Source organism: Cynocephalus volans, chromosome 6 (genome assembly GCF_027409185.1).
Source record: "Cynocephalus volans isolate mCynVol1 chromosome 6, mCynVol1.pri, whole genome shotgun sequence".
Classification (NCBI taxonomy): domain Eukaryota; kingdom Metazoa; phylum Chordata; class Mammalia; order Dermoptera; family Cynocephalidae; genus Cynocephalus; species Cynocephalus volans.
Window position 1 is genome coordinate 143,191,460 of NC_084465.1, and position 22,319 is coordinate 143,213,778.

General features: G+C 42.9%; 1 protein-coding gene across 11 annotated transcripts in view; it reads left to right on the forward strand.

Annotated features, from left to right (window-relative positions):
* The window catches only part of KIAA1217 (KIAA1217 ortholog), a 296,465-nt gene that overhangs the window by 239,695 nt on the left and 34,451 nt on the right, over window positions 1–22,319 (forward strand). For all 11 annotated transcript variants that reach the window (XM_063100372.1, XM_063100373.1, XM_063100371.1 and 8 more), the window contains 2 exons: window positions 13,283–13,332; window positions 17,967–18,133. In XM_063100372.1, coding sequence (XP_062956442.1) covers window positions 13,283–13,332; window positions 17,967–18,133 — 217 coding nt within the window. The remainder of the gene's footprint in view (window positions 1–13,282; window positions 13,333–17,966; window positions 18,134–22,319) is intronic.

A 22,319-nucleotide genomic window follows, 5' to 3' on the forward strand; every position in this document is an offset into this window, starting at 1 on the left:
ACCCAGTGAAGTATGTACTATCATCATCCCTGTTTTACAGATGCAAAAACTGTGGCTCAGAGAGGTTGAGTAACTTGCCAAAGGTCACTAAGCCAGTAAGTGGCCTAAAATGTCCAGATCCATTAAAGAATTCATACTTTTCACCACTGTGCAATATTCTACCCAATGTGAGTGAGAACTACGAGGCCCACCTTCACAGAGAACTAAATTCAGGAGCAAATTCCCAGCATTTCAATCAGAATCCTGCAAAGATTGTTTCAAGACAGGGTGCTAAGTAACTGCTCCTAAAGGATATTTACCATCATAAACTCAGTAGAATTTGCATAATTATGCTGCTAAATATATACCTGCCATTTAAAATATAACTTCCCTAGCTAGTATATTAGCACAATTATGCAGAACTAGGAAAAGAAAGAAGAGAACATTCTTGGTAGATTTTATTTTCAAAAAATGCATCTGAGTATTATGTCAAAGAGAAATACAAAAACCAAAGGACCAGAAACAATTACTGGAGCACAAAATTATAGTCCATTGTCTCGCCTATACCGTGATGTTATTTTAGAAATATTTAATCTGCGTAAGTATTGTTCAAGAGTCTTCAGCCCCTTAAAGCCTAACCTCATGAGTACAAAGCCCTATAAAGTGCCAAACCAATTTCTGTTGCAATTTCATAATATTAAAAAGCAAATAAATCTGAGAGTGCTTTTTATATGAGACTCTCAAGTGAAATTTTATATCCAAGATGTGAAGCTACAAAAACGCAGGAGGGAGACTGAGAAATCTGCAGCTATGCTTTCTTTTGGACACTGCAGGCTTCACATTGCTGTTGTGAGGAGCACTTAAATATAATAGCCCAAATAGCTGCAGGACGTTAGAAATCAGAGAAAGCTTTCTTGCTTTCACATCCATACTCAGGAGACGTCCAATGGTAGCTTTTTTGAAGGAGCATGATTTTATAAAAGCTCTGTTGACTTGAAAATGAAGAGCTGAAGACTAAAGACTAATTTAATCTTGATTTTTATAATAGTTGTGTCTTGTTCTAATGAATTTGGCATCTCCTTTCTTTTTAAAGATGCTTCAGTAAGCATCCAGTGATGACAAATTATATCTAGAAGAAGACCTGGGAAAGACAGTGTACAGTATACAGTATAACATATGTGATGGTGGGGTTCTCCCAAGGAGGCCATGAACTTTGGGGTAGAGTAGCAGATCACAACCACTTTGATTTCAGGACAACAGTTCTCATGTCTGAGCTTCTAGAAAGAAAACAATTTTGAGATATGAGGTGGCTTTACCCGGAGGACTTCCCCTCAGCTGGGACTCCAAGAAGAGAGCAGGTCTGAGTGACTGTGAGAGACGGCCGAGGGAGACAGTGTGTGACAGATGGCTTAGAGCATAAGATTCTGTCTTCCCTAGGTTATAAAATTACTTCATTACTTCATTGAACGGCATCATTATTTCTATTCATGGCACATAAAACAGCCCTTAAGAATTATAAAATTCTAAGACATTTACGTTTTGCTATTTTCTATTTATAGCTTAGATCGTATAATGTAAAATGTCTTTATCGAAATAACATTCAAACTTCAAGGGTGCTCATTGCCAAGCGACTAATAGCTCTCCTTCCAAATGTGTAACAGATTCCTCCAAATGGAATATGATTTTTCAAGACACAGTAAACTTGAACTGAGATCATATTTTTATACTATTCTGCACCTACAGCAGCTATAATTCAACAACCTAATAAAGAGTCATACAGGGGAGCAAATTCTTGCCCTGTTTGGGTACCTGTATCTGGAAAAAGAGAAGCCACATGAAATCCTGTTATGATTTCTAAGACTTCATAGGCTTAGAGAGCAGAACCTCTTGCCTTTGGACAGTCAGAAAGAAGCGGAAAGAACACAGCTGTGTAGAGGAAGAAGCCTGCATGCTAACTGGTAGCTTATGTCTGTTTTTAATCATTTTATATCCCTTTCTCATTTTATGAGAATTAAATGTTATTGTATTGGTAGCTTTGAGGGGTGGAATGGATCCTTGGTTTCACAGTTGATTGAATGAAAGTCTACATTAGGATTTATGTCTTTACCAATGTTTGCTGTGACTGGCAGACCTTTGAAGATTTTCTAAACTATGCTTTATCCTGCTAGAGAGCAGTGAGCCTGAATGGTCAAAAAAGAATGATTCATTTTTTAATTAATCCTTTCCTGCATGTATAGTCAAAAATGAGCCACATGAGCGATCTCCTAAGTCGTTAAGGCCGGGCATCTGTCTCAAGCAGGGTTTCTTAACCTCTGCACTGCTGACAAGCTGGGCTTGACGGTTGGTCGTGGAGGGCTGTCCCGGCCACTGTAGGATATTTAGCAGCATCTCCACCCTCTACCCTCGGGAAGCCAATAGCAAACTAGCCCCCAATCTTGCCCTAGTCATGACAATCAAAGATGTCTTCAGACATTTGTCACATGTTCCCCCAGGGGCAAAATACCTCTGGTGAGGAACGCTGCTCTAAAGGAAATTTGGATTTTTTCCAATTAATGAAATAGAGGAGGGAAAGAACGCCTCGTGCTCAAGCAGCGTAAATGGTGACATTGAAAAGATATGGATCATGGCCGTTATTACCTCAATCTTGTTCTATACCTCTTGGTAAAGCCACTCATTATTGACAGAAGGTGCTGTTTTACCAACCATTTATTGAGAGGCAGTAATTTGTAGTGGACTTCAAAGCCAGAGTGCCTGGGTTCAAATCCCAGTTATAAGATTGCTAACAGTGGAGACCTTTGGCAAACGACCGAACCTTGTCCCACCTCCACTGACTCAGCTGTAAAATAGAGATAATAACAGTATCAACCTCATGAGGTGGGACAACTCATTACAGTCAAGTGCGTTGAGCTGTGCCCGGGATATAGTAAGTGCTCGAGAGTTCCTACTTTGAGCAAAGCACTCTACTAAATGCTACTCAACAGGGAAATAAATACACAGAGGTGGCCAGAACAAGGGACTGCCTAAGGAAGCAGGGAGAGACATTTTTGACTATAATATTAGAAAGTATATAAGGAGAGCAAGAGTGAGAGAGTAAAACTAAGTGGGAACAGAGAATGGAATTAATTGGGCGTAAAGATCCAAATTAGAATGTTTAGAGTATGAAAGACATTTTTAAATCCATTTAAGATAGTAGTCAGGACTGCACATTTTCTTGGATCCAGGGGCAAGCCAGGTTTAGGGCATCCTTTTAAAACTGTATCTGAGCTGTGTGATTGATCATAAAGACACCTCACCAGGTATGGCTGAAATGATTCAGTTATCTGTTTTGATGCTTAATAGTGCCTGATTGATTCAGCTCTTGTCTGAATTGCTTTTCAGTGTAGTTCTAATTATGGGTCGATAAACGTTTATTGAGCTTCTCTTATGTGCTTAGCTGTGGACTGGATGCTTTGCTGAATACAAAGAAACTTACATGTGGTCCCCGTACACAAGGAACATAAACCGTGAAGACAGTCAGAAAACATTAAAAGCTTAATATAAACATATGAGCTATGCCACAGTTAAGTACAGAAAGCTTCTGAACTATGATGACCTACTAAATACCTGTTCTGGAGGAACAACCTCAACGACAGGATTTCGTTCTTGACATTTCTTTTGGCTTTGGTAATGCCTGGGAGGCCGTCCTTGTCATCCCGAGAGTAACATTGTATCCCAGTGAAGCAGGGAGAAAGAAAGGGGGCATGTGCTTCGGGGAGAGGTCTCTTCCCAACATCTCCAAGTCCAGCTGGGAAGCCAGGACACGCTTTTCCTTGAAAACAGTGAGGAACAAAGATAGGATTAATAATATATTGTAGGTTAAAGAGCCTTCTGTGGGCCAGCTGGAAATCCAACCACCATTTATTCCAAGTTCTAAACAATGAAAGTACAAGTACAACTTTTCAATTTCAAGCCTGCCATAATGTGATAATGTGGGGACTGCTTGTACATAATTAATGCCAAAGAAGTGAAACAGACAGTAATTGCTATGTATTCAGAAAAGGGAGTACTTTCCCAAAGTTATACTGGTCTGGGAGCCTTCACAAGAACTTTGAGATGGTCTAGAATTTAAGGCATGTACATAATGAAAAGTTATCATCCGGGAAGGCAGACTGGTCTCCATCCAAAATTTGCTCTATTTCTACCATTACGCTACCTATAAAAATGATATCTCCATATGATGTTTTGCCAGTCTCAGAAATCAATAAACTGAATTATTACCTCATTCACAGGACTATAACTTCTTGGATAAGTAACATTGGTTAGTCATCCCTTAGACTGCTGAGTTCGGGCAACAGATGTCTGATAAACACGCTTGACCAACTGACAGATTTATGAAGATAGCCCTGCACTATCTAACCAGGGATATTCTGTCAAAAAATACCAATGGAATGACTGCCCCAAGGTCTGTGCTGCTTTAAACAAACCAATTTCTCAAAAGGAAAAGTCATCAGCTGTCACCAATTAGACATTAAATGCGCCTCTGTATGTCCTTTGAATATTCACAAGGTGCTGCCAGTCAGAAGCCTTAAGTCTGAAACGAGAAACTAAACCAGAAAAACTAAATACTGTGAGACTCAGATAACTCCCTTTCTTGGGCAACTAGAACCTCTGCTAAGAGAAGAGTTTAGGTGCAGATTCAGCCTCCTCAGAACATCGCAAGGTCAGCTCAGTGCAGATCACCATGGCTGTCACTCTAGATGGGGTTCGTCTGGTAGCCTTTGGCTAGATAATCCCAGGTGCTCATGATGCCCAGGCCATAGATTAGCCTCTCTTGTGATTAGCTGTCCTTTTGTCCAGTGGAGATCTTAGAGATTACACTTGTCCTTATTTTAATCCTGGACTTTATTTTCATGAATGAAGTGATTCAAAAATATAGTCAGGTCCAAGCATTAATTCTAACTTTCAAAAACGGCAGATCTTAAAAAGTCTGTATTGCCCACTACACTCACGTAGGGCCATCTCGTATTACCAGTAAACACCTCCTGTTCCTCCTTGTCCATCCTCAGAGCTAAAGAGATCTTAGAGAACACTGTGTCTTAATCCCTGACTTTACAGAAAGGGAAGGGGGAGGAGACTTCCCGAAGGTCTGGCAGCTGGAGCAACTCTAGCCAAATGATGTTCACATGTGAGACTACCATGCTGTCTCAATACTTTTTGTCTTTGTACAGATGCTAGTGTGTCCCTACCTGCCCCAACAATGACAAGTAACCAAGAAGACCAAAATAAAAATAAAACACACTAGAGAGGCCAACTATAGCAAATATCTTCGTCTTTTTCCTAAGCATCACTATCTTATTTCTTTTGAGTCCATCCGATCAAAAGCAGGTGGGCATGGGGAGCTTATTTCCACAGCCACCTGAGGATCACTCAAGACACCGTCCTTCTCAGTGTCTGACACCTTCTCTCCTTTGAAGGTAAATTATAGGCCCCATGTTCAGGTAGCCCGTCACATGAATGAACAGCTATTCCTACCAGCTTGTACCTGTACAAAAAATGACATGTCACTTCCAGAGCATGGATATTAACGATTACCCTCAGGGAAGAGAAAGAAGATGCAGAATAGGTGATTTCATAAGGCAGGGTATAGGCCTGCCCTGGGGAGAGGAGGCTCTGGGCACCCAGCAGAGCCAGCAGGAAGTGCCTCGCCCAGCCGCTGAGTCACCACGGGTGGCAGCCCAGAGCCACTCCCGGACAAAGCTGGATGGGGAGTCTGCAGGCTAATTCTCGACATTTCCCCAGGAAAATCCCTGCCTCGCCAAGCCTCAGTGTCCTTCACTGTAATAAGGGGATGGGAACTAATACCTCTCAAGGTTCTATGCAGTTGAAATGAAAATAGCTAGAAAATCACTTTGGGAACTGGAAAGTTCTCTATAAATGAGTCTTATTGACATAAAACTTTGAAGCCATCTAGCTGTGCTGGTCATTTGGATCTGCGAGATTGTTGTGACCTCGTCCCTGACTTGGGACCAGTTTCTGGTCCCAGGCAGAACGGCCTGCACAGAAGTGAATTGGGAGATAGATTAAGGCTACCTGGAGCATTTCCCAAGTGCGTTTGCTATGCCGGGCAGAACACTGTCAGAACCTGGAAATGGACTGTGTGCTTTAGGAATGTTGGGAACACCAGGCCTGGGAGCAGCTGACCTTGGCCCCACTTGCCAGGCCTGCCACACACACAACCCCGCCCCCCACCCCACCCCGTTGTTTTTTTTTTTTCTTCAGTCAAGATCATAGTACCAGAATGGGAAGATCTATGGGGCCTATCAGTCCTTTCCAACTAGAAAAATGTCTAATACTAGAATCCTAAGTTGGGTCACATTTCAGACGTGATATTCTTTGGGTGGAGGGTGTAAGGAGAATGGATACCCCAATGTAACAAGGAGTGGGAGTCTTCTGAGACCCCGTTTCCTCCACCTCCTGAGAGTCCATTTGGCTTTGTACCTTCCCTAAACTCCGTGTTCTCTAGCTTCCTGTGTTTGAATTTGTCAGCAACTTTCCTGCCTCGGGGACTTTGATTTGCTGTTTCTTCTGTCTGTGTATCCTCCCACCAAACCTCTACCTGACTGACTCCTCTCCACCCTCAGGGCTTTACCCAAATTCCATCAACTCAGGGAGGCCTTTCCTGACCACCATATTTGAAGTTGCAATACCCCCCCAACCGCAGCCATACACACACATATATAACAGGTATAATTAAATACATAAATAATATATGCATACCTATATATATATATATATGTTTCTTTATTTAGTTTATTGTACCATTACCTTCAGCCCCTAGAATATAAGTTCCATGAGGACAAGCCCTTTGTTTCATTCACCACTATATTCCCGGCACCTTGAACTATGCCTGGCACATGGTTGATGACCAAGATATGTTTGTTGAATGAGTGAATTTGAAGGGATACAATGAATCCTTACACATCCATAATGATTTACAGGTTAGGAAGTTCCTGCATGTGCATTCTCATTTGCCCTCATTTCCCATGTTTCTGTCGGATGACAACCTTAGGGATAAGTAAGGCAGTTGTTATCCCAGTTTGACTGTTGAGGAAACTGAGACTCAGAGACATTGAGTGACTTGTGAGTGGAGATTTAATCTCCCCTTGGGTAGCTGTTAGTCACCTCGAATTCGGCATGTTCAAAAATGAACTTCTGTCTTCCCCATCTCAGGTAATGACAACCTCATTCATGCAGTCACTTAGACCAAAAACCTGGGTGTCATCTTGATTGCTGTCTCTCCCACCCTATGTTTGGACACCCAGAGAATATGGTTAGATCCCGACTCTAGCCATTGCTGAACCCACAGCTGCCCCCTGGTCCTGGTCACCACCACCTCTCACCCAGTCTTCCGCAATGGCCTCTAAGAGGTCTTCCCACTCTGTCCTCGCCCATCTTATGTCTGTTCCCAACAGAGAAACCAGAGTGATCCTGTTAAAATGCAAGTTCCCTTATGTCCCATCTCAGTTCAGACCTCTCTGGTGGTTCCATCACATTCAGAATCGCAGCTAGAGTCCTTAAAATAACCCACATGTAGTGAGAAGCAGGGGAGATGTGAGATGTTAGACAGACCGATGGACTGAAGTAGCAATGGGGAAGACAGAGTATATCCAGTCTTCCCGCTCACTCCACGAGCAAAGGGCGTGGGAGAAAGAGCAGCCTTCAATCACCAACTTCAGTGTCTCCTCAATAAATCTAGAAGTTCTGATGAGAAGTTAAATTTATTGGGAGTTTTTGGGACAATATCTTTAGCTATACAGCCTTTTCACCAATAGGTTAACTTTGGGCAGAAATAGAAAGATCATTGTCCAGAGTCATATCTGAAGCTTTACCACAAATGCAGATCATTTGAATTCCAGTGTTTTGTTGATCTCATGTGAAAACAGTGTCTTTAATTACTTTGATTTTTTTTTTTCCCTCATACCAAAGAATCAGGACATGAACAAACAAGGGCACAGCCTAACTTTAAACCTGTTCACTATTCAGTTCTGGGAAATGCCTTCAGCACTGCTAAGATAAAAGGGTTTTAGTTCAGTTAGATCTCTCCCAGAAAAGAAAAATAAATGACATTGCAAAAGGAAGGCACTGCTTGGTAATGATGATACTTGTTCCTTGCTGTGTCTGCAGCAGCTAACACAGCACCTAGCACATATTAAGTGTTCAGAAATATGGGTTGATTCTGTCGTTGACCATTTATCACTTTCTGGGAGGAGAGAGATGAGAGGGAATGAGCAGGAACAGAAAAAAAAATCACAAGATATTAGCACTGGAAGCAAGTTGAGGGACTCCCTATTAGGTACCCTCAGACTGCCGGCCCTGGTTACTGTAGTTGTTACTCTCCTGTGCCACCGGTTTCCAAAAGTAGTAACTGTTTAGGAAGGTTAATGCTTCTGACTGGGGGCTAATCACATCTGCTCATTTGGCTGGTTTCAGCCAACTCGTTTTGGATATTTGAAAACATACCCTTTGGGATTCATTATAGGAGAATTGCCAGACTCATACTTGTTAGGGCATTGACTTGTTTCTTAATAGCCATTAATTTGCTTAGATATACAATGGTAAGAATTTAATTCAGGCTTCATGAGGCCTTGGTCAGTACAAAGTCCCTAGACAAAAAATGTTGAAGGTGAAACTTGAATCAAAAAGTTTTATAAATGGAGTGACTGGCTAAAAATAGTCCCCTAAACACAGATTTTTTTTTTTTTTTTTCCTTTCCCTAATGCTCTGAAGACAGAGAGCGGGCCACCAGCAGTATGCGATCTGCTTCATCTGCACAGACAGACGTGGGGTTTGCAGGAAAGATGCTTGAAGCAGTAGGTCTTTATCACTGGGATCAGCTCTTCCCCTGAATTTGACTTGAATTTTTTTTTTTTTTTTTTTTTGTCTTTTTCATGACTGGCACTCAGCCAGTGAGTGCAGCGGCCATTCCCATATAGGATCCGAACCCGCGGCGGGAGCGTCACCGCGCTCCCAGCGCCGCACTCTCCCGGGTGCGCCACGGGCTCGGCCCTGACTTGAATTTTTTAATTAATATTATGTTTGGGCCCTGAGAAGATCCACTCATCCAGGCTGACTTCTGGCACTAGACGAGTAGTGAACTCTTTTACTAATTACATAAATATGGTTTATGGGATGATATAAAATGGTTTATGAAATCATTTTTAAACTGTCTTTTTCAACAGTTATTATGCCCGTCCTGTAATACCTTAAACCAAGTGATATTGGCAAGAATCAGCCTAAGCATCTTTAATATTCTGATGATTATCATGCAAAATTGCCACTGCAGTGAGATGATGGGGTTGTGTTTAATTTCTCTTCTTCCGCTGCATTTCTCTTTTTTCCCTTTCACATTAAAACGTATTTCATAACATTTCATTATGGGAGAAGGCTGCATAAGTTTCCAGTTGCAGTAATTTAGTTAAACCGTAAAATTGTTTCCAGATTGCCAGCCATGAAATGGAAAGACAATCTTATTTATGAATTTATAAATCAGATAATCTTCCTCAAATGAATCCTGAAACCAGAAACACTTTGGTGATTAAATAGGAGGAAAAAGGTTTTCTCATTACCATGTGTGAAAAGAATTGTATTTTTGGAAAGTGGTTTTGGCCCAGAGGGTGGAACATGCGTGTATCCTCAGTTTTCCGTATCCTGCTGCCCACACCGTGCTCAGACCCTGCTGTTTCCTGGGTAAGGGGACACAATCACTCTCCCTCTACCATCAGGTTCAAGTGTCGGAAACTCCCTGGGGAGGATGTCAGGTGAGCAGCTGCCTGACTCAGTATCTCTGACACATCATATCTTCTTCCCGGTGGCCCCCACCAATGACATAGCCTGTACAAGCCACCTAGGGGCATTCACTTGCTTCCTCACAGATACAGAAAGGACAGTCAAGCACATAGATACCCAGACTGGATACAGGGCTTTTGCTCAAAGCATCAAATTCCCATTCCACGGAGTTCTACAACTATGTCAATATTAACCCTAAGGAATAAGGAGAGTGGGACGCTATGTAGGGGTTGCCTTTCTCTGCATCTTAAAACCATGATCTGGAGAAAGCCCAGGGAAGAAGCTAGGTACCCACTGAGCCAAAGAAACTGCCAAGAGCATGTCTGAAGCCCTGTGGACTCCCGCGTTGAGATGAGCTAGCCTGCGCTGTGACGTTCTGCAATTCTAACCACCATGATGAGTTTGAAGGTCAATGTCCTTTATCAGGAATGATTTGGGTGCTTTGTTTCAGTTTTTAATGCCACTGCTCTCTTTTATTGGACAAGGTAATGAAAGCTGTTGACCAGAGAGGAGTCAGAAAGAACACTGGGTTAGCCCTAATCAGCACTGTGCCATGGCCAGTGTTCGAATGCCAGGACTCCCTTCCTCCTTTCCCTCTTAGCAGATTCTCATTTACTCTCTATAGCCATAGATTTACCTATTTCTTGCATTTCCTAATATTACTGTTTTCTGTGTGTGCTTAAGTTGTCACCATGCCCTCCTATCCCACACTTCAGTAGCACAAAACCCTTTAAGCCGCTTCCTAACCAAAGCTATGTAGACACTAAAAATGTCATCCCACTTGTTTAAGAAAAAAAAACAAACTGTCTTTTGCATTTGCCTAGGATTAAATAAGAGCAGTAAACCAGTACATCTCAAGGTAGTTCTCAGTGCAACTTCACTCAGGGTTGTGAGCTTGACTTTGCCATGGACAGAGCCCCTATGGGATGAATGAGGGGCTGGACAGCTTTGACCCAGTACTGAGCATTTCCCCAAGGAAGTCATTCATTTTCCAGGAGTTCATGTGAATCTGTGTCTCCTATGTAGCAGGCGGCACAATCATCCAGCACCACCATCATTTCTGAGATAACACTGTGACTTGGGTTGATAAACTTGGGATTTCCAATGGGTATGTACTAACCTGCTTTCCTTATCTGAATTCCTTACTAATTTTTCTCTTTGGCACATGGATCATTTTATGGCAAGAAGGAGTCCAAGAACACAGGTATGACTGAAAATACTCTACAGCTCAGAGGTTTAGCATCCACTGTTATGCCTGGAAACATTTGCAAAGTCACTCTGTGGAGATGCATTTCTACATCACCGTTTGAGATTTTCTTTTTTCCACTCTATTAGAACAGAGAGATCATACTATTAATACTTAACTTGGTGTTGTTTTTCCCCTCGGTGGGTTTACAATCATTAACTATCCAGACTACATAACTTATGTGACAGTATTGTGACAGAACCATCCATTTTAAACTAAAGGAAATGCAAGGAATTCTGAAGTCAGGAGCTTGTAGTTGCGAAATCAAGCTTAGTGTTTCGTACAGCACTAAGGGTTATATTCCAAAGGCAAAACTCAGAAAGCTGTGTGTGGACAAAATTACTCTTGAAAGTCCTCTTGATGGCCATAAAGTTGAGGATACAGATATACCATCTGTCAATAAGCCCAACTTAACCAGTTGTTCTTTTCTAGTAAAAAAATAGACCACCATTATTTTTTCCGTTGTGTGCCAGATAAGGTAGTTGGCTTATATTTAAGAACCATGATGTATGAAAATGCTGTTTTTAGCACAAGAATCACCACTGCTCATACTACTAGTGACCTCCAGGACCGAAACCCACAATGAAGAGCAAGGTCACTTCTTTTATCTCAAGCTTACTCTAGGACACCTGCTCATAGGGTACAGTGGCAAGCAAGATCTTCTCTCCCTTCTTTTGCTGTTTTTAACTATCAAGTACATGTAACTGAATTTACATTATGTAAGGTACGTGATGCCCGTCTTCACTCAGTCAGTTGTTGTCATCCTTATAATGTGTTGAAAATAATGGTAATAGTTCTGTGAAACATTCATTGTCTGAGGTCCAGAACTGGAAGCCTATTTCAAATGCCAGATGAATTGTGATATAGCATCAGAGGGCTCTCAAGAGAGACATACAGTGTCTGTACATAATTAGTAACTGGGGGAATTTTTCATTGTCTTGAGATGACCAAGTTGTAGAGATATTTGTTTTCTAGCTTGATCTTGCGAAAGCCTCCAGGCTAAAGTTCCTAGGACATTAGATTGAACATCATCCACCCCCAAATCAGACAGTGCTTTCAATCATATTTTTCCACGGTCATAATAAGAGACATTTGTTTGTGTCGCCCTTGGGCTGTAAACCAGTGTCGTTACTACACACACAACAAACATCTCCATCATTTGCACCCAAACCAGTCAGCAGCCTCCCAGCTGAAGAGGACAGCTTACATGTGTGTGCCACTAGGTAATGAATCCCTGGCCTCAGACATCACTGGGGCGAGAGAGGAGGCTTTTGTGCAAGGTGGAGTAACGAAAGCAGGGCAGAGAGGCTCAAAAACACATGACGCACAAACAGAGATATTTCCGAGGGAGATGTTTTTTCAGTCTTCTGGGAGGCCTCTGCTGGTCTGAGCGTGTCTTTTTAGGAAGATCACTGGCTTTGTACTGAACTCTGATCATCGAATCTTGGTGTAAGCCGGAGATTGGCAGGCTTTCTCCGTTCCTGAGCTAGGTTGCGTGAACTTTGGCAGCCTGCTAGGTGGTACCTTTTATAACCCTCAGGTGGATCATTCACCTAGAAAAACCAGTCTGAAAGTCAGTAGAGCTTTAACAAACAATTCTCTTGTTTTCCAGAGAGAGGATGCAAGCCATGGAGAAGCAGATAGCCAGTTTAACTGGGCTTGTTCAGTCCGCGCTTTTTAAAGGGCCCATTACAAGTAGTAGCAAAGATGCATCTAGGTAAAAAGAAGAAAGCAAACCAATGGAAAAATCATTCAATCTGTTTCTCTTTAATCATTAAGATAATTCATATTCATTCATTCAAATCCGTTTCCTTGTAATCATTTCAAGGCTGAAAATATTCACATCTCTATGAATCATGGGTTTTTGGTTTGTTTGTTTTTTTCTCCTGGTATTTCTTGGTCGAAGGTCACACCTTGGCCCAAGAAGGGCAAACGGGCTTCCTGGTGCATGTGGCTTCATGGACCACTCACTATGCAGTGCCTGCAACCGCCACCCGCGTGTGTCACATCTGCCATCACGTGAAAGTCACAAGTGTGCCTCAGCTGCTTTCTGCTCAGTGTCAGGTGCACCCCGGGAAGCCTTTTCCATCCTGGCCACATGTGGTGCTGATGCTAAAATACCTTCATTGCTTAATCCCATCACTGCTAAATGCTTAGAATAGTGAAGGGAAGGGGCAAAAGAAAAAGGCATTTTGGAAACTGTATAGCTGACTCTCTTTTTCTTTTATTCAGCGAGAAAATGATGAAAACCACAGCCAGTAGGAACCACACAGATAGTGCAGGTAAGTAAGCTCTTCAGAGCTCTGGGAGGCCTGCAGGCTGCCTTGGATTAGCACTGGCTGGTTTCAGACGTATTTAACCTTTCCCTAAGTCACGTATTTGGTGTGATTTCAGAGGCTTCCCGATCACTCCCTGAACTATCCCATACCTTTCCTGCTAATGCTGAAATTCCAGGTTTAGTTATCAGTTGGAGAAAGCAAGCATTGTCCTCTCCCTTCAGCCTTCATTCATTCATTCACTTATCTATTTATGTGGCCATCCATCCAAAAACTGTTTATGTGCCTAGTACTAGGCAAGGATAGTAGGTACGGTGGGCATTATTCAGACACAGGGCAGCTGCCTGCCTACAACTTAAAATCCTGTGGGAAAGATGGATATGGGACAAGTAGTTTTATGTGTGTTGAGTGTTAAGAAGTGCAGGATAAAAAAAAAAAAATACCAGCCAGTCGCAAAAAGAAAAAAAGTTCAAGAAGCACAGGTTAAATGTTTAACCGACAGGGCTATCCCACACTGAGGACATTGCCCTGAGGAAGAGACAGGAGCTGAGGCCCCAAGGATGGGTAGGGCTTAGGGAAGTGATGGGGGAGAGGAGCCATCTAGGTCGAGGGAGTTTAGATGTTATTCTGAATTCAAAGTGAAGCCACTGGAAGGTTCTACACTGAGGAAGGACGTCAGGGCTGCTGCAATCTGGGAATAGATGAGAAGGGAGAGCTCTGATAGGGAGCGACCGGAGGTCCAGAGCCTCCTTTATAAATGCCAGCATTCCCCCAAAAGAGGACACCATCTCCGTCACCAGTGGCGTTTACAAGTATCCAGTTCCACGTGCTGAATGTCTTATCCTGCATCTCAAGGCGGCCTTTCTCAAGAAGATGAGGTCTACCCTCCCATGGAGTTGGAAATAGAAATCGTTAGCAGGGACACGTTCACATATAAATTACACAGGAAGCAGATGGAAAGTTGGGTGAAAGCCCTAACTGGGGGAAGCCACATCTACTAGTTTTGGGCAGCGTGGTAGAGTGGACAGAATTGGGGACTCAAGTGTAGGCTTCTGTTGGCCTCGGTTCTGCACTGGCTGAGCCCAGTTCTGCTATAAAGCCAGCAGGACTGCACATTCCTGATCCTGATGGGCTGTGTTCTTTTGCTTAGAAATCAATCAGTGGCCTTGGCCGAAGCCAGGGAATTAAGTTCATGGAAATTGCTACACTTATCTTCACAGCAATTGCCAGTTTGTTTTGTAGGTATTTATTCATTCATTTGTTTTCTTATTTATGATAAACAACTTGATGGGCAGGGTAGGGGGGAGTCTACTAGACACTAAAGCCTTCCATCCCTCTGGACTCTGTTCCAGAAATGATTAGTATCTGATAGAATTGTTCTTACTAACACGTTCTTGCTCATTTATATTCCCCTTTTATTACTTTTCACTCTCTGTGGAATTATAATACGAGGAGACATTCAGTGAACATTTACTATGTGCAGGCCACTCTTCTGAGTGCTCTTCATGCATTAACTCACTATCTCCTGACTATGGCTCAAGGGATAGGTAAAATTTTTATTCCCATGTTCCACAGGAGGAAACTGAACACATGTCCAACAAGAGACACACGTCAACATAGTCCACAGCCTGTCATTTTTACCTCATTCTTTTATGTTAAGATACCCCCGTCCTTTTGAAGATACAGATGTTGTTTCATTTCTTTGTCTCGAAAAATGTTGTAAATGTCTTTTTTGAATGTGGGGGAAGGAGCAAGTGTAATTTCCTTGGCTGTATTTCCCAGAATGGAATTAATAAGTCCAAAGGGACAAACAGTTTAGCAGCCCTGGCAACATGCTGCCAGTTTTCTCTTCTGAAGGGCTGAGCCAATTTGCAAAGCCACCGGCAACGTGCACGTGTTCTTGCTCCCCGTGTCGCTGCTGAGTGGCGACTTCTCATTCTAACATATCAGGGCACATACTGTCCACAGGGGCTTAGTTGCCATAGCAGCCTTCCTTGTACAGGGCACAAAATATATTAATTCTTCCAGAATCCTAGGAAGTATGCTACAAGACAAGAAATATTATCCCTGCTCTGTAGACAAGCAAATGGAATTCTATACAAGTCAAGGAACTCATTTGGCCAAGGGTAAATGAAAAAGGGAAACCCAGACTTCCTGGTTACTTTATGAATATGTAGTGTGCTGTGGATATAAGAACAGAAGGGGCCTCCCATTTCAAAGGCATGCCGTGTGTTTTCTACTGTGCTTTATATCATTTAATACATGTAACCCTTAAGGAAGATGCTGTTATTCATTTTTTACATAAAAGGAAACTGAAGGTCAGGGAGGTTAAGTTACTCATCCAAAGCCACACAGCTAGTAAGGACGACAGCCCGTGTGGCCACCCTCCCAACCTATGTTCTTTCTATCACAACAGGATACATTAGCTTCACGTCAAATGTACACTTAATAAGATTCATATTAAAATATAACTGACCAAAATAAACTACCTGAGGGCAAAGTACACCGAAAGAAATGAGGTTCTGAGGACAAATGGTGTTGACTGTCCTTTCTAGGCCAGGTGTGTGGGGAACAGAATGTGACTGCCCTTGTGTGGCTGGGATGAGCAGATCCCAGGTCTTGTGAATCTAATCTGAGTTGAAACCCGTTCGCCACTCAGCGTCCTCATGCTGCAGGTCCAGCTCCATTTGTAGATTTCAGGGCACTTGCCTGTGGGTCTCACCCCCAGCCTTCTGTGCTTGCTGAGACTCTAGGTGACGAGAGGGAAGCTGGCACTCTGCTCAGAGAAGTCATAGTCACAGCTAACGCAGTGAGGGCTCCCTCTGTGCCAGACAAGCAATTTACATATGTTAATTCTGTTAACCCACACACAAAGCCTTTACACACATTTTACAGATAAGGAAACGAGAGAGAGAGAGAGAGAGAGAGAGAGAGAGAGAGAGAGAGAGAGAGAGAGAGAGAGAGAGAGAGAGAGAGAGAGAGAGAGAGAGAGAGAGAGAGACAGAGAGACAGAGACAGAGAGAGAGAGAGAGAGAGAGAGAGAGAGAGAGAGATATTAAGTTACTTGCCCAAGGTCACACACGGGGAAATGGATGCCGAGAGTGATTCTCAGGTTTCTGGTTTAAATAATTGAGTGCATAATAGTGTCACTGGCTAAAATCAGGCCCATAGAGACAGAAAGGGGTTTGGGAAAGATGAGTGGAAGTGATGAATTTGACCTGCTTGTGGAAAAGTCCAGTAGTGACATAAGAGTATCGGTATGTGGAGCTGGAGACACAGATGTGGGAGACCTTGGCAGGTGGCGGTGGTGGAAGTGATCTCCCTAGAAAACACGCAGCGAGAAGGGAAGCAGACCCCGGACAGAACACGCCAGGATTTAAAAGGCTGCTGAGGAAGGAAGTAGAAAAGAGACTGATCCCGATGGGGCAACAGAGAGGGAAGAAGATGAGCCAGAGGAAAGTTTCAAGGTGACTGAAAAGGAAAGAAGTGACTGACACAGCTCAGCATCACATTGAAGCAAAGTCACCTCAGCCCTCGAGAGCATCCCTTGGGTTGACATGAGGTGATCACTGGCCACCTTATAAAGAGCCATTTCAGTGAATGATGAAGTTAGAAACCAGATGTAGTGAATTAAGAGGTTGCAGATGAAGACATTTTAAAAATTGAGCTTACATTTCATAAGGAAATTTGGTTGTGAAAGATATTTTTAAGCCAGTTATTGGCATTCCGCTCGGGTAGTATGTAGCCATGAGCCTCTCCTCCATGGATGCAAGACATGCCTTCAGAATGTGTAAGGTGAGGGAGGGATAGAGAAGGAAGGTGTGCCTTCATTCAGCTGAGGAAGTAGTGGAGCAGTTCTTATTACAAACAGGAGACGGCTAGCTAGCGTGGCCCCAGTTTTTGGAGAGATACCTTGATGATCTCATTTGTTGTATAAATGATATTGTGTGGTACAAGTGTGTGTGTGTGTGTGTGCATGTTTGCCAGCGTGTGTGTGTGTGTGTGCATGTTTGCCAGCGTGTGTGTGTGTGTGTGTGTGTGTGTGTGTGTGTGTGTGCATGTTTGCCAGCACATACAACCGTGCCTGTGCCTCTGTGTAGGGGATGATGATAAAGTCGCTTGAGTGATTCTAAAGGAAAACTTCCAATTGATTTTGATCCCCCTCAGAATAATTGACCTTGGAAGGCACGAAGTTAATCCCAATGTGCTGCTGTTATTGGAGATGTCCTTGGGTATTCTTTTACTTAGTACCTTCACAGATGGAGAGTATTCTTTTGAACAGTTGCAGAGATGGCAAATCTTGCTCTTCTGAGGGTAATTTTTACTTGGGGGGGGGGAACAACCATAAGTTTATAGATAAACTTATTGGAAAGTAGATAGGTAAATAGGAGCATTGTAGACAGCTTCCTTCATATGGCATCAAGCTGTACGTTACTGCTCCGTGCCCACCTTCCTATGGCACTAAACTTCTAGCATGTGATTCTTACGGACTGCATATGATAACATTTCCTGATGGATAATTTTTTTTCATAATGAAGAAAATGGGCATTATTAGAGTTAGTAACCTATATTGGGGTGGAACTTAGTGCTTAGACTGTCCTGCTGTCATTCTTAAGTACTTTGCTGCTGTTCTCTCCTAGGAACCCCCCATGTTTCTGGCGGGAAGACCCTGGGTGCCCTGGAGTCCGCGGTGCCATCCAGCCAGCCTCTGCCCGCCGGTACCTCGGCCATCCACATGAGCCTGCTAGACATGAGGCGGAGTGTGGCCGAGCTCAGGCTCCAGCTCCAGCAGATGCGACAGCTCCAGGTACAGGCGGGGTTCCTCAGGCCTGCATCCTCTGCCTCAGTTGCCCTAAGTCGCCTTTCTCTTCCTCCTGTTCACTTCCTCCCACTTCCCCACCTCACTGCCCCTTCCCTGGGCTGTTCTTGCCATCTTTTCCCAGGGGCTAACTGAAGACCCCAGAGTAGACCACAGAGGCGTGGTTTCCTTTCTCACACTTGTAATCCTGGTCTAGAGCCTTTCGCTGCAACTGTAGTCCACCGATAGCCACTTGTTTAAACTGTGCATGCTTTTACACATGAAGAAATGATTCAAAGTCTGCTTTCGGAGGAGAGCCGAAAGGAAGGGAGCCCCATGGGGTCCTGACAGCCAGTCAAGGTGACCTGCTTAGAATGTTCAGGCTCCTTCCTCCTCCTCGTGAGCCAGCAACAAGGTGCTCCAGGGGCTGTGATGTATTCAGAGCTATGAGTTTGGAATAGAAGATGAATTCATAAGGGAAAAAAAGCCACGGATAATTTTTTTAAGAAAAAAATCTGCATTTTATTTAGATAGTGTATTCCATAATTTTCTTACCATTTTCCATTGTTAAGGAATATCTGAACTATATGGGAAACAAAGGGGAGAGAAATTGACCCTTCATGTCACAATTCTTGGTCAACAAATCCCATAAATCTGACCAAGCAGAATAATTTGTCTCCTGGTTTGGATCATAAGGAGCTGGGGTTGTACATTTTTCTTTCTTTCTTTCTTTCTTTCTTTCTTCATTGTACTGGGGTACAGTTTGTTGTTTAATACATGCATGTATTTGTACATTTCTTTAGGGGATCACGTGTTTGCTCTGTGTGTCAGTCTCACACCTTCCTGCCTTTGATGGCAGGTTGGGCACTGAGGATACAAGGCTGGCTTAGACTCTATGGAGACATCCTCCTGACTTCAGGAAGTTCATAATCCAAACGTTACTAAAAGACAAACACACCAGGAGCCTGGAGTAGCCACCCAGTGTGGCGTCCTCAGTAGCCAGCAGGACACAACCTCCTGAGTTGGCGAGGTCCAATAAGGAAAGGGCTTCAAACTGCATTTCTCCTCTCCTTTCAGCACACTGGTGGCATGAGCCCTACATTTTTTTTTTTTTTTTTACCACCTAATTAAGTCTAAGAAAGCAATTCCCCTTTGCCCTCTGCCTTTCAGAGAACAAACAGAAGGGCAGCTGGTTTGAGCAACCTGCCTGAGGCCCTGGCATGAATCCTGAAGGTTGATAGAACAGATCATGCTACTCACTGCTCAGAGCTCCAAAGGCTACTCTATCTCTCATGCTATGTCCCAGACACCGTGGACATCCAATGCAAATTCATTTAAATCCTCTTCTGAATTATATCATCTGTGAAGTTACGCGTTCTTTGCATTAGCTTCTCCCTGCTTTGCAATTTTAAAGAGACTTTGCAATAAAATGAAGTGTTACAGGCTGGGCTGGGGTGATTGCAGGGGTGACAAAGTCAAATGTCTTCAGTGTCCAGACAGTAACTTACAAGTGAAATGGAGAAGGGACATTGGCAAACTGGCTCCTTTAAAGGACAGTTGCCACTCAGTTCCAGCTAGCTCTTAACCTGAGAGAATTAGAGTCCAGTGTTTCTAGATGTTTCAATATTTCAAGAGAATCTGAAAATATAGGTTATATAAGAAATATCTCTATTTTAAAATGTTGGAAATTAATTAAAACTTAATTATTTAGTACTTTGCAGGCCAAAGGACACATCTTCAGACTGTCTGTGGGCTCCCAGGTTCTTACCTGGGGTTTCTGGAAGGGTTTTTGGAGGTTAAGCCCCACCTCACATTGCTCCTGCGTTTTAGCACCATCTGCTGGCCATGTGGAAATTGTGCTCTCTTCACATGAAACATACATGTACCATTTGTGTGGGGGTACCTAACTGCTCTCAAAAATGAGCATTTGTTGGTTTGGGGGCAGTGATGAAATTGCTTTAGCATAAATACCACACTGTCCCTGGATATCTTATAGGTGTTTGATACCAAGGCTCTGGTGTTTGTGTCTGTGGCATCACCCTATTCGTGGCTGGCATTATTTGGGAGTCCAGCTGGCTTGCAGGGGCCCCCCACAACTTGCCACTCCTTGCAACCCTTGAACTGTGGCAGCCCAGAGCAGAATGGTTGCTTTCTCAAACAAAGAAGTTCCTTGGTCAAGGTCCAAGAATGCTATCTTAGCCACCCAAGTTCCTTTATTGCTTTCAGAACAGCTCAACTTTTCTGGCTTTCTGGGAATAAAGAATAATGAGCAAATGTGCTTTTGAGCTGAGAAGTTTGTGCAGTTCTAAACAGCAGATGCGTAAGGAAAGATAATTACATTGATTCCTAACCTGGCTGCTTTTGTTTCTACCTCTGTTTGTGTATTCTCTCTCCCATTCAGCTTTCCTCCCCCTCAAACCCCTGTCTTTTCAGGCAGGAGTGTCTATTTAAGACAGAAACAGTTTAGAATAATTAAGCCATCTCAGCACCAGTTCTCCTTCAGCATATGTATTATTATACACCAAAAATGAAATGCAGCCCTAAAGTGATTATAAGTCCAACAATGGAGCTATCATTAGAGATATACGAAACTCTCTGGAATAGTCTCAAAAGAACAAAAATTGAATTAGAAATTCAAATGTTCTTTGAACTGTGTTATAAAATAGTGAAACTGAATGAAATCTTTTGTGGTTGGCAGCCGGCTCCAGTAATTAGATAATTAAATCATTGGATAATCCTAGACTGTAAAGCATAGCCTAGTTAAGCATTTTATTTTCAGAATTGATGGATTATTCTCAGGAATAGAAATTTGATTCAGACACAGTGGGGTGGGTAGATTTCAAAAGGGCAAAAGGAATGTCAAGGGAACCAAAAGGAGCTGAAGTGGAAGATCAAGAAAAGCAGTCAAACCCTGTTCCTGTAATTCTCAATTTCACATGAATTAGCAGTCTAAGCATGGTTCTCAATCCTGGCTACCCATTAGAATCACCGGAGGCCCTCAACAAAAATACCAGTACCCAGGCGCCACTGCCAGAGACTGACTTCATTGGTGAGGTCTGGGGATAAGCCCTGGTGATTCTAGAATGTTCCGGGGAAAGAACTTCTCAGGTATTATGAATGCTCAGTTGTGGAGATGCCTCCTGGAAATATTCAAAGCAGTCACCTATCACAAAGAGTGAAGCAGAAGTATCCACCACTCTATAAGTGGGAAAAATACACCCCATGACTTAAAGCCCTGGCATCAAACAGTCACCCAGTGACTAATCTGATGTGTTCTCTGCTTAATTACAATTGGTATGAGAACTATGTGGAACTTTTATACTGTTGTGTTCTCATTACCAGATAACAGTTGGGCTTGTAATTAGCTGGCAACTCTGGAAAAGGGTCTTGTCAAGGTCTTGTACCTAACAAATGTTCTCTTCAAAAGAATTATCTTTGTCCATTACCCTTCCTGTCAGCACCACGCTCACCCAGTGAGCTAACCGGCCATCCCTATATGGGATCCGAACCCGTGGCCTTGGTGTTATCAGCACCGCACTCTCCCGAGTGAGCCACGGGCCGGCCCTCCATTACCCTTCCTGATATGATCTAGACAAAGCCCACTTTTTCTAAATGGTGAGCAATATCTTTTTCCCAAAATGCCACAGTACTTGGATTTTACTAAGGTAATCCCATATCCACAGAAGTGACTGCACTTCTGTCTCTCTCTGTGGGCTGAGGGGACAGAGAAGCTTCTGGAATAGATGTTACAGGTTCTGTGGAGGCCAGATTAGATTTGGCCTAAAGAGAGAATGGATACATCCTGCTTTTCTAATTCCCGCAATTTTCTTCTTGGACCCTATCTCCTTATTCTGTTTTCCATTAAATAAAAAATTAGGTTATTCCAAACTTCGTGTTACATTTTTAAGACTACTGAGAATTTGCTATCACCTCCCAGGAGATGGATGAGGTAAAATATCAATACAAAAAAGAAACATAGCAGTGAGCAGAGCCCTTGTATATGAAATGATATAATTCAGCACCTTTCTCTTAATGTGTCTTTTCCTAAGATAGTGCCTCAAGGAAATGTGCCAGACTGTCATTTATCTTCTGATATCCAAAATAATGGTCATGAGAATGTGTATCCCTGAGAAAAGCACACTGGAATTTGGCCCACGTGGAACAGACCCTGCCAGGCAGAAATAAAAAGTGAAAT